Source organism: Nanorana parkeri, unplaced genomic scaffold, assembly GCF_000935625.1.
Source record: "Nanorana parkeri isolate BGI_ZX_2015 unplaced genomic scaffold, ASM93562v1 scaffold225, whole genome shotgun sequence".
In the NCBI taxonomy this organism is placed as follows: Eukaryota; Metazoa; Chordata; class Amphibia; order Anura; family Dicroglossidae; genus Nanorana; species Nanorana parkeri.
The window spans coordinates 1,648,224-1,660,544 of record NW_017306493.1 but is presented as its reverse complement, the minus strand read 5'-3'; the positions used below and the strand labels follow the sequence as shown (position 1 = coordinate 1,660,544).

The window sequence follows — 12,321 nt, the reverse complement described above, 5'->3', positions numbered from 1 at the left end:
TGAGACTTTAAAAGGGTTTTTCACACTTAGCAATCGCTCTCCGGCCATGTTTAGATACCTAGAAGCCTAAGGATCATTGATGGGGAGTTGACTACTACTCGTACAAATAGATCACCTTTTTATTCATCTCTAATCTAATAACACAGATTTCTCATTGCCTTCCTACTAATGGCAGTTAATCATTTTTATCATAAGAAAGACAAAACAAACTTGGACTCCATGTCTCATATAAACACCCATGCCACATGGTATCTGAGACTGAGGACCTTCCATTGGTGGTCACTGTCAAGAGAAAAGAGGGTTTCCAACATTCTCCTGGAAGTGGACAACCCTATGAGGTACAAAGCGCATGTCTGACTAATTGCTATATATCAATGCAAATACTGTTCTGCTTCATTTAAAAAATGCTGTAATTTCTATATTGATAATTCCACTTTATTATGCCCTAAATTCTGAGCACTTTTATTGTATACTGATATTAGTTATCTGGTCAGTATTCTTTGGTCTAACATTGATATGCAGAACAATTATCAGACACTGAACTTTTATCCTCTCTGTATTATATGAAATGTATCCATCCATTTTCAGAATCCTGAGTCTGGGAAGCTTCGGCATTAGACAGACGCAGGCTGTAATTCTTGCCCTTGTTGTTATCCCAGAACTCCTCATCTCCAACTTGATAATGAATCGCAAATTGCAGTGGCGAAGGCAGGGCTTGGTCTTGTGGTGGTAGAGGTAGACGGAAGGTGAAGAGGTCTGTGCCAGGGTGGCCAGCTCCACCATGGCACAGGCGAGCAGCATACAGAGCATGGGTATCCTGATAAGAAAGCCATCCATCCAGAGTATAGCGCACTGTAACTCTCTTTTCATAAGCCAGATCCAGGACCCTCACGGACCCCCACAGGAAGCAGCTTTCACAGCGCATATTCTGTAAGCACACGCGCTGATCCCATGTTTGTTGATCCCAGGCGCTCCGCTCCCAAGTTTGCTTTTCCAAGGTTCCTGGCTCTATTGTCCAAGAAGGGGATATGACATGGCGAGCCTCACACCAGCTCTGGAAAACAACATCTTGGTTAAACATTGCACCCAATGAAATAAAAGTATTAACTAACATTCATCACTGTTCTTTTAGGTAAGTATCAGCAAGGATGAAGTGGTAATTTAATATAGTCAGTTTACATTAAAAGGTTTGTATGAAAGGTATGCTAGCAAGAACAGAACTATGAAGTTATTGTGGCCCCATAGAAAAATCTACCCTGTCTTCAGCAGTATTGCCTCTCAGGCAAACATAGGCGACTTAGACATAAGACAGGCTTGTGGTTGAGTCTGAGTCTGTATCATGTGATGCTAAAAACGATGCTCCTTGCACAAGTGATATTCATAATCATTGGGTACAACAACGTGAATGCCTCAAAATGAACCTGTTTTTTCCTAAATTGTGTTCAAGGTCAAAAGTGTTGACCATCATCTTGAGGTGCTTGCAAGCGTGTGTAATAGTTTTTGAATCAATCCTTTGGGTCTAGTGCATGGCCTGTAAACAGGGCCTTGATCTCTCTCCATGTCGCTATAAGGCCTTGCTTTCTCCATGTCCTAAGCCCCAGCCCTGCCATTCAACTATCAAATGCCAGAATCATAATAGAATAGCAGGGTGTTTAGCATTTTAATGCTGAATGACACTACAGGGTATCTGCTTGCCAGTGCTATTGTTATCTCACTCATTTTCTAGGCTGGGTGAGGTTCACTTTAAGATGAAAAAACAGACCCATAAAAAGATAATCTATCTGATGGACAACAGCCGCAAAATGTCAGCTCTGCATATCGATGTTTCTGGCAATATTCTCCTTCTCTGGTTCCGCCACTGAGCAGACAGAATCTTGAGAAGTTGTGCATAGTAACCAATCAACTTCTATCTTCAGCTTGTTTAGCTAAGGTTTGAAAATCAAAGCTTGAAGCTGACTGGTTGCCGTGCACAGCTGCTCAAGATTCTATCTGCTCCAGTCTTACTAAATTCCCCTCACTCATGTTTTTACTACTAAAGCTTTTTTTCGATCTCAAAGCAGGTGTATTGGTTATTATGGGCCCATGCAGATAGTGCCTAAAGATCAGCAAACTTGTCCTGCGTTCAGATCCGTAAAATCAAAACAGGAAAATTTGCATCAGAGGTCTTGAGTATTGACCATATTTTATTTTGTATGCATGTAAATGTTTGAGGTACCGTATATATGTGTACAGCACCAATGGACTCTACTGGAGCCGCTTGCGTTCTAGAAGCCGTTTTTTGTGCTAGAATGCAGGTGGCTCCAGCCAACTAGCAACTAATAAGGATTTTTTTGTGCTACATGCTGTACACATGTAAACACTGCACAACATGTGTACAGGGCACTTTTTAAAGCAGGGTCTTTTAGCCAGGTTCTGCCGGCAACATTTTCCTACGGGCATTTGCATGAGCCCTTACTGTTACTATCAAAGTTACTACAACAAGAATGCAGCCAATGAAGAAGGAAATCTACAACATACCACATCTTCCTTGGAGCTGCAGGATCCTCCTATTTGTTCCAGCAATGCTTTCTGTAGGCGGTAGGTCACATGTTGGGGAATTTGGGGCATATCCTCACGTCTGAAGTGGCGTACAGACTCCAGCTCTAGCCCTAAGGCATCTGCAAAGCGGACCCTCTTCCTGCTTTCCGGGCTGCGGTGGCGCTCTGCCCGGGGCACGCGCAAAGCTGGGGCGGATCGGGAACGCCACCTTCGCGGAGCACTTGTGGGTTTTACAGCGCTGGAGCAACCTGGAGAGGATAACGCTTCTTCTCCTCCTTCATCGTGCTCCTCCAGGCTCGGTCTAGCTGTGCGGTAGTAGGCTCGTTCATAAAGTCCAGCAATGTAGCTCAGATTTCTGGGGATGTCCCCCATGGGAGGCCGAGAGCGGCAGGACATTTTTCTATACAGAAGAATTACAAAATAGCATTAAGGCTTCAGCAGTGACATGGGTGATGTAGATTAAAATACTTTGTAGGCAATAGCTGTGTTAATGTGTTGCAGATTCATAAATTATTAACAGCTGGAAGGCATTAATGGTATGTGTAAAATTCCCTGAAGGTAAAGGTGCAGCCGGCTCTCTCACACACACCTCTGCACCACTTTTGCTGCACTCCCTTGGACCCACCTAGTCTTTAATGCCCAGCACTAATCTGCTCCCTGTGTCATTCCAATGCCTCCTTCCACCGTGTCCTCATCTTCCCCTGCTGTGCTCCCAGGGATGCTCCTCCATCATTCCCCGAATCCTCTGCATCACTGCCATCCTGCGGAGTCCCTGGACCACTACCGTAATGCTTCGAGTAGCGCGGACGACGGTGAAAAGCTTGGCCCAGCCCCCTCACGGGATTGGAGGATAGTGGGAGGGCGGGGCTCATAGCAAGGTGATCCGGGCTGGAGCAGACGCGAGGAAATGAGGAAGCTGGAGACAAGTTGCCTAATATGAGACCCAGCAGTACAACAGCAAAACTGACAGGGAGGCCTCTGCAGGCGCGGCACGCATTGACACGCTGCATCCGTGCAGTCTAGAAGCCTCGGCTCTCGTGTGGTGAACCTTGGGAGGTGGCAGCTCTGCGGCGGACACGTGGGGTAGAGCAGCACGTTTGTCGGAGGAGGACTCTATCTCCTATACGTAGAGTATTGTGCGACCTACAGCATCATGCTGCTACATATCCAAAGAGGGTTCACACTCCTATCAGTTTTGCTGGTGGCAGCGGAATACTGGCGTGCCAGTTTAGTCTGCACATTACGGTGTCGGGGCTTTCTGCTGCCACCGGTACCAGGAGAGCTGTCCAATCATAGCGGAGAAAGGCGCGCCTCCGCGTGATGTCATCGGGCGTCGCCATGACAGAGCCGGAAGTGTTTCCGTTTTAGCCCGGAGAAGGCAACGGCAGAACGGGCCGAAGGGTAGAGAGCAGCATGAGAGTAACATCAACCGTCTCTGGGGGAGCCCCCAGCAGCACATGACTGGTAGGTGGGCGGCAAAGGCACTGTGGGGGCCCTTGGAAGGGCTATTCCGGGTTAAAGAAGGGTCGGCTGATGCCAGAAGGCAGGGGGCCATACAATATGTTATATCTGGAGTCACTGATGTCCCCTCTACGTAGTGTTGTGCTGGGAGCCTGCAGCCAGTCCCATATTATTAGATTGGGCTGTGAAGGAGAAACATGTTATGTGGGAGGAGACTGGACACTCCTTACTGCCAGTGTAAAAGGGGAATTTTTTTACAACATGAATCACCTGGGAAGAACTCAATTCATTTCCTTTTTTCTTAGTTCTCTACAGGAGATTAAAATCATATAAGTTACAGTGATGAGGGACTAAAACTATCAAGAAGCCCTCACTCTAATCAGTTCACAGCACAGTAAAGCAGAATCTGGAGCACTTGTCCATGGCAACCAATCAACTTATTTCTTCAGTTTGTTTAGTTAAGATTTGAAAATGAAAGAGAGAAGCTGATTTGTTGCCATGCACAACTGCTCCAGATTTGGTCTGCTCCAGTTTTGATAATTCCCTTCTACGTATCAAGATATCCCAGAAATAACAGGTTTATTTCTGATTTCAGGACAGCGGACGGAGTTCTGCAAATCCATTGCTTTTTCAGCTGTCATCAGTGCAGTGTTTAAAAACCATGGCTTCAATGGAGTTGAGCAATGATACATTATAGCCATACAGGTTAAGGTGAGAAGGGACTAAAACAATTCCTTTAAAAGGGAAAGACATTCACATGTTTTAATATAAGAACTTATTCCAGGGGTTCCTGAATGGGCATCTGGCTGATGGGCTGTAAAGCAATGATTTTCATATCTCCGCCCACTATCCTGAAAATGAGGAGTAATCCTTACTAGTGGAGTATGTGATGGATTGAGACATGTGAAATCCTTCTGTTCTAAGACTTTATTGTGCTGTGCATTGATGAGAATGAGGGATTTTTTCCATTCATTTAGTGGAATCTGGCATACAAAATGTGAACTGTGTGCATGTGACCTGGCAGACAGCATACATGCCTTTCTCTCCTTATGCAGTGAACACACACATGGGTAGCACCTGCATATAGCAATAGGAAAACGCTAGGGATATACCGATACTAAGTATTTGGGTGAGTACTCGCCCAAATGCTCCGATACCTAGCACGTGTACTTCCTGTATCAGGAAGCCGGGCAGCGCATCATTACACGCTGCCCGGTTTCCTGATTGGCCATTGTGATGAGAGAGCATGTAGCCGACTTCCCGGCCAATCAGGAAGCCGGGTAGCGTGCAATGACGCACTGCCCAGCTTCCCGATTGGTCAGGAAGCTAGAAAATCCAGAAGCCAGGCGCCGTGTAATGACGCAGCGCCCGGCATTCTGATTGGCCGGGAAGCCGGCGTCATGCTCCCTCGTCATCTCATGAATCATAATATTAAGAAAGTGACCTTAAAGCATTAGTTTGTATTGCTTTAGAAAAAATGTGACCTGTCCCTTTAAGAAAGTATCGGTAATTGGTATTTGCGAGTACTTGATAAAAAGTATCGGTACTCGGTCTTAAAGTGGTATCAGTGCATCCCTAGAAAACACCTTTTCCTGCCTGTATGTCCAGCTGTTAGCCCCAGCAAAAACAGAGCTCACAGCCCTCCTCCTCCCTCTCACAGTCTGCTGAGTGAGGGGGGGCGGCAGGCAGAGGGAACCAGCGCAAGCAACTCTAGCTCTCCTGCTGCTTATGCCATGTCTAATGGTGGCCATACACTTTACAACCATCGCAAGACCTTAGTCTTGCGATGGTTGTAAAGTAATTAAAAAAAGGTACGATCTGCCCATCTTGGACAGGCAGATCGTACTCGCGGGCTTCCGATGACCGCAATGCTGAACGGGCAGTGTGCGCGTGCGGCATTGATCGTACGATCATGCTAAAAACCAGCCGAAAATCATACAATGCTCGGCTGGTTTTCTAGCATGCTCCTTAGACAAAAGCCGTGCGACCGTACAGTAAAAACGGTCGCACGCCTTCCATACACTTTGCGATTATCGTACGATCGCGGGATTTCTCGCGATAATCGCACAGTGTATGGGCACCTTAATGCAGAAAAAAAATAGGAAACAGAGCAGATCGCTCCTTTTTGTTAATTAGGAGCAGGATCTGTTCCATTTTCTGCTGTATACCTACATCACTCTTTCTTGATTTCCCCCCCCTCCCCCCTCCCCCACATTTAGTCAGATAGGAAAGGAAATAAATTTGTAGTGCTCATAGAGCAGTAGCCCATACATCATCAAAATATTAACTTGTTTTAAAGAAGAGCTCTAGGTTATTTTTTATTAACCCTTGCAGTGGGTAAAGTGCTCGTTAGTGTCTTGACTTACCCGATGCTCCGAGCCGGCGGCTTCTTAGACCGGTCCTTCTTCTGTCTCTCCTCTGCAGCGGCCGAAGGTCTCATAAATCATCACATCTATACACTGTGTATAGACATGAGAATGCTGAGGAAGACTTTAATGTTCTGTGGTGGAGAAGACAGGCTGGAGGGAGCGCTGTGACAGCTGACCAGCTCAGAGCTTCAGGTGAGTATATCTTTGTTATTTTTGTTCCTAGACACAAATGAGCACTTAACCTTTGCAGTGCCCCAATGCAAGGGTTGATTTTTTTTCCTGGAGATCTTCTTTAATTATCGATAGACTTGTTGAAGCATGTTGTGTTGACATACATTTTTGTGTTGCGCTGCATTAAATACAGCATGCCTACATTTTTTTTTTTTCCAACGCAATGGTTTCATGTGAATGGTGCACATGGGCAGCCATTGTATTTGCTGTGAACTTATGGTTTTAAATGATACCCCCCCTCAAAACTCCTCCTTTTATTGTAAGTAATTCAAATACTTGCTGTTTACATTAGGGCTGCAACTAATTATTTTCATTATCGATTAGTTGGCCAATTAATTTTTTCTGATCGGCAAAAAAAAAAAAAATTAACTACCATTCTCAATTTAAAATAAAATACACAGATGTAGTGTTACAAAGTTTACTTCAGAATAAAGATGCTTGCACTATTTTTTGCAATTGCATTGCACTGGAACACACGTCATTGCTGTACTGTGCATCCAGTGCGGGGGATCATGCTGTGGGTGGGAGGCTCGTTTGGGGTGCCTTTGAAATGAATGGCACTGCAGGGCACCTCCCCACAGCAGAATGTCAGAAAATGACTTTTTTTGTTTGTTTTTAAATAATTTTTAATTATAATTGTATTGTTAGCACATGGCGTTTGAATAGCTTCAGCCAGGGAATGACAGCTGCCAGTGGCAAGATTCCGCAGACGGCAGCTGAATGTAAATGCAGCAGGTAGTGGGCTGGTGCAATAGCCAGCCTGCTATTGGCCATTTCAAATTGCAATAGCCAATAGCAGGCTGGCTATTGCAACCGCCCACTGCATGCTGTGCCCTCCTCCCAGCGTGGAGGAAAGAACTAGGTGATCCAACAACTTATGCTCCTTATCGATTTATTATTGATCGATTAGTTGATTGCAGTCCTAGTTTACATGAGCATATGTTTTTTTTTGTTAGTGTACTATGCCCCTTCAAGATGACTTTCTTTGAATGGGTCTTCTCCCCAGTCATTTGACATCATGGGTCCTCTTCCTTCAGCAGTGGGTGGTCCTGCAGGAGAACTGTGCTCAGCTAGTGATGTGAGCTTCATTCTCCACAGCACTCTGCTTTGGCTCCAGGCTGGCTGGATGAGGCATCCCCTGGGGAAGGGTCCATAACTTCCTGGGCTCATGCGATTTGAATAATGCAGAAACTCATTCAGCCTAGAAGAGGACCTGCGCTGGACAACAGACTGATTAGTCTGCAGGGAACGTCACCTGTGAGAACAGGTTTTTCCTTTTGAAAAGTGTCGGGCAATGCAATTTTGTCTATTTGATTTGTACCTAGTAACATGTCTAAGTCTGTAAAATAATGAATGGAAATATCACAATAATGAGTTGGAGAATAGATTTGGACCTCATTCAGTTGAAACCTTTAGATTGGCTGAGGAGGCACAAGGAAAGTGATATATGAGCTGCATGCAGCCCAAAATAATGCCAGTTTGACATATCTTTTCTATGTATAGTTTTAAGAGTTTAGAGCAGGGGTGGGCATCCTCCGCACTCCAGCAGTTGGGGAACTACAAGTTCTATGAGGCATTGCAAGATTGTGACCATCACAGGTATGACTTCCAGAGGCAGAGGCATGATGAGAGTTGTAATTATACCACAGCTGGAGTGCCAAGGTTGCCTTCTCCTGGTTTAGAGTTTTCTGTAGATTGATGGCAAGAGGGTGTTTTTGTGTTTTGCTTTCAGAGAGCCTGGATGGCGCAGTCTGACCCAAGATCCCGCCCCCTGGTGGAAGATTTTGTCCAGTACAAGCTGTGTCAGCGGGGTTTGGTTCCAGAGCCAGTTGGACCTCCATCCTGTAGTCTGCATTCAGCTATGCGTGCTGCAGGGGATGAGTTTGAGGAACGCTTCCGGCAGGCTTTCAGTGAAATATCTACACAGATACATGTGACACCTGGGACAGCATACACACATTTTGCGGAGGTAGCAGGTGGTCTGTTCCAAGGTGGGGTAAACTGGGGTCGCGTGGTGGCATTCTTTGTGTTTGGAGCTGCACTTTGTGCAGAGTGTGTCAACAAAGAGATGGCTCCCCTTCTACCACGGATTCAAGACTGGATGGTGATCTTTATGGAGAACAACTTGAGAGACTGGATGCAGAGCAATGGGGGATGGGTAAGAAATACCAACTTTACTTTTAAATTTCTTTTTATAGTATATTTATCTGTTTATTATTGACTGGACCTTAAGGGAGAATTCTGTTTGTGACACTCGGTCACTTTAAAGTAGCATCAAACTCTCAAACCTTTTTTTAATAACGAATCCAGATCAAACAATATACATCGCCCTGGAAAGTATTTCTTTGAATTTTTGCCCAAGAAGTTAGTCATCATGTTTCCAAACAGTTTCAACTCCTTTTGAACTCCTCTCCTCTTTGAACTTCCTGTCCAGCACAAGATCACAAGGGAATGCAGTCTTCAGCAGCTGTCCATCTACTAGTTTTGAGAACAGAGGAACAAGGAGTAAGAATCAGGGAGCAGGGAATTGGATCACCTTGTTGTGATTGTGGAGATGCACACAGCTTACTAGCACACACAAGGGTGACTATAGGACACTGCAAGGGAAAGAAGCCATCCTAAAACAGGATATCAGGGCCAGTGCTCAGGGGACCAGCTGATTCTGCAGGAAACTAAAACTTTTAAACATCAGGTAGCAGCATTCATTGTAAGGCATTTAATAGGCATTTGAAACAGCTGAAAAAATGTGATTTTTTTTTTTTTTTTTTACTATAAATAAGAAAGTGAAAAGCTGGTGACAAATATGAAGTGCAGCACATACCTGAAGCAGCTTTCAGTACCTCCTCTTTGCCCAAGTTCTGGGTTGTTCTGATAGACAAAGCTGAGTGTCTGAGCATGAATGGTCTCTCCTTCCCCACACATTCTTATTACCCCATCACTGTGCTGGTCTGTCATTAGAAATGTGCAGGAGATGGCAATGGACAGGCATCTTCTTCACTATCAAGTTGTGATGAGGCATTTCCTCTCAGAACAATGTGGCATTTAGGTGAAGCAGGCTGTACTGAAAGCTGCTGTAGGTATGTGCATAAACTTAAATATCTGAGGCTTTTGTTTCCTAAATGACATTCTCTTGAAAGAAGGGTATAATTATTCTTAACCCTTGCAGTGGGGCTATTCCCACTGCAAGGGTTAAGCTCTCAAGTTTTGTCTAGGGACAAAAGTTTAAAAAAAAAAAGTTATACCTACCTGAATCTCTGGCTGTTAGACCGGTCCCTGCCGCCTTTCTCCTTCTCTGCTGCGGTAGTCTAAGGTACTGTGAGTCATCATGTCCTATACAGTGTGCAGGATGTGAGGACGCTGACCGACATTCCATCGCTGGAGCAGAGGAGACAGGCGGCACTGAGTTTCAAGTGAGTGTAGCCTTTTTTTCTCCCTAGATCAACACGAGCACTTAACCCTTGCCGTGAGGGAGTAGCCCCACTGCAAGGGTAAAGAATAATTATGCCCAGAGTTTTTCAAATTTCAAAAAAAACCTATTGATTATAGTTACAGATGATAAAGTTGTAGATCTAAAGAGTTACAGGTAACACGTACATATTTCCAAAAGTACACGAGGCTAAACCACAGTGGGGGGTGTTTGGTAAATATGGTCTTTTAATGAGCAAGGTCATTTGTTTAGGCCTACATCAGACAATGTGCTCTATTTTCATGTCTGCTACTTCACATGTTAAAGGAGAACTATGAGGTGAGTGATTGCCACTCATCCTCATAGTTCGAGCCGACCTGTGACCATGAAACTGACGCATGTCAACTCCTATAGATCTCCCTGCAGAGAGCCCTGACTGTCGGTCACTGCTCCCCACAGGGATCCCCCCCCCTTCCCTCTTCGTTCCTCCAGAACGGACAGGGGAGAGGGCGGCACAGTGGCTCTCCCTGTAGGGAGGCAGAGCCCGCTGTCAATCAGCCAGCTGGGTGGATCTCAACAGTATTGTCGGGATCTGTCCCGGCTGCAGCGCTCAGTATATAAATAGTGGGCAATAGCCCACTATATACTGAGTTTTGGGTCACAGGAGGATGTTAGTATATGTTCTCCCGTGACCCTAAAGAGAATTACGGGATAAAAAGGTTTTCCCATAGTTCTCTTTTAAGCTGTGGACACCTATAAGTAACTAAAATACCACTTATTTAGTAGGAGGCACTTCCAGGTGCCTGTCTACATGCTAGATTCTGTTTCATGTTGGGTGCTTGAAACCCCTGAAAACCAGAGTGTTTTGATATGCACACAGCATCCACCTCCTATGGTTGTAGGCTCAAGCCCACCCCTTCCTCGCGTAATAGTAGGTGCGTGTGCGTTTTAATGTAAAGCTGAACTCCAGGCCCTAGTTCCCCATTCAGGAACCGTACTCACCACACCCCCTACTAGAACCACTCCCCATCTCCACGCAATACACCTGTTTAAAAAAAAAAAAAGATGCATACATTACATCAGTTGCATGATGAGTGGTGTCCTTTCTCTTCTCTTCCAGCATCAGCGTATTTAAAAATGATAAAAATAGAATTTGCAGGTGGCGTGGCCTTGATTTTCCTTACGTGTACTTGAGTTAACTCTAAAATTATGCAAATGTACAGTGAGTGGCTGCTGCCAACATGGTGATATTCCAACCATGTTATTACGTTTTCTCTTTCTTTTCCAGAATGGGTTTCTAACTTTGTATGGTGATGGTGCTATAGAAGAAGCAAGAAGACAGCGTGAAGGAAACTGGGCCTCTCTGAAAACCGTACTAACTGGGGCAGTGGCTCTTGGGGCTCTTATGACTGTAGGAGCTCTGTTTGCCAGCAAATGACACATAAAGAAACAGACACCAAATGTCCTCTGCAAGCAGTGTGCTTTATCCATGCACAACAAGAAGTGTGTTTGTAGATGAATGGCACTGTTAGAGTATGTGACGGTTGTTGCCTGTGTGCTTCTGTGTATGTTTCTTTGTTTTAATATGATGTTGTTTTTGCAGCATACGAGTATGTATTTTGTGTGTCCGACTGCATTAAAGATTACAGGTATTGTCTGTATGCTGATTTTCTGAGTGTGATCATGCATGTCTGCATTCTAGTGTTTTTCTGTGCATGTGTACTCAATATGTCTTTCTCTGTGTGGATGAAATGTTTGTATGGCTCCATTATATGATGCTTTGTGTATGGAAGAGAGAACTGTATTGCTTTGTCTACATTTGTGTCTGTGAGCAGTGCTGGTATTTATTGCTTCTCCTTGCTGCTGGTGATTTAGTCTAATGAATTTGTAGTAGGAGGGAGCTTCTTTCTCTCTACAAGATTCTTCTCTTCTGTGCATTTGAGGACAGTAAACACGCATGAGTAGAGCTAACAGTCTCAAATCAACAATATAAAGGAAATATAATACAGTACTGTCGTATTTAACTGAAATGTCTCGGTGTCAGCCATCTGCAATTGCTGTTCTTCAAATGTATCTGCACAGTGTCTAGTTTTAGTTCTGATAACTAGATGTCATGCTGTCCCAGTCCTACCTGCAATTGGCATGAGTTGTCTGATAACACAATCCTTTGATAACACCTAGTGCAATTGTCCTCCACTCACCTAAAGTAAGCAACAGACATAAACTAGCTTCCTCTCAACACCTGTATATCAAAGCAGGCCTGAGAGGGGGAGGCTCCTGCACTAACTACAACCTCACCCAAGTTGACATTGGCTT

General features: G+C 44.8%; 2 protein-coding genes across 2 annotated transcripts; one reads left to right on the top strand and one right to left on the bottom strand.

Moving 5' to 3' along the window:
* Window positions 1–360: 360 nt before the first annotated feature.
* PPP1R3E (protein phosphatase 1 regulatory subunit 3E) lies at window positions 361–2,981 on the bottom strand. Its single transcript, XM_018556122.1, has 2 exons — window positions 2,518–2,981; window positions 361–1,054 (listed from the first exon to the last, which is right to left on the bottom strand). Exons 1-2 carry the CDS (start codon window positions 2,932–2,934, stop codon window positions 560–562), a joined length of 912 nt encoding a protein of 303 aa, XP_018411624.1. The 5' UTR covers window positions 2,935–2,981; the 3' UTR covers window positions 361–559.
* An 859-nt stretch (window positions 2,982–3,840) lies between these two features.
* On the top strand, window positions 3,841–11,995 carry BCL2L2 (BCL2 like 2). Its single transcript, XM_018556135.1, has 3 exons — window positions 3,841–4,002; window positions 8,332–8,757; window positions 11,294–11,995. The coding sequence occupies exons 2-3, from the start codon at window positions 8,341–8,343 to the stop codon at window positions 11,441–11,443; spliced, it is 567 nt and encodes a 188-aa protein (XP_018411637.1). The 5' UTR covers window positions 3,841–4,002; window positions 8,332–8,340; the 3' UTR covers window positions 11,444–11,995.
* The last annotated feature ends 326 nt before the right edge of the window (window positions 11,996–12,321 follow it).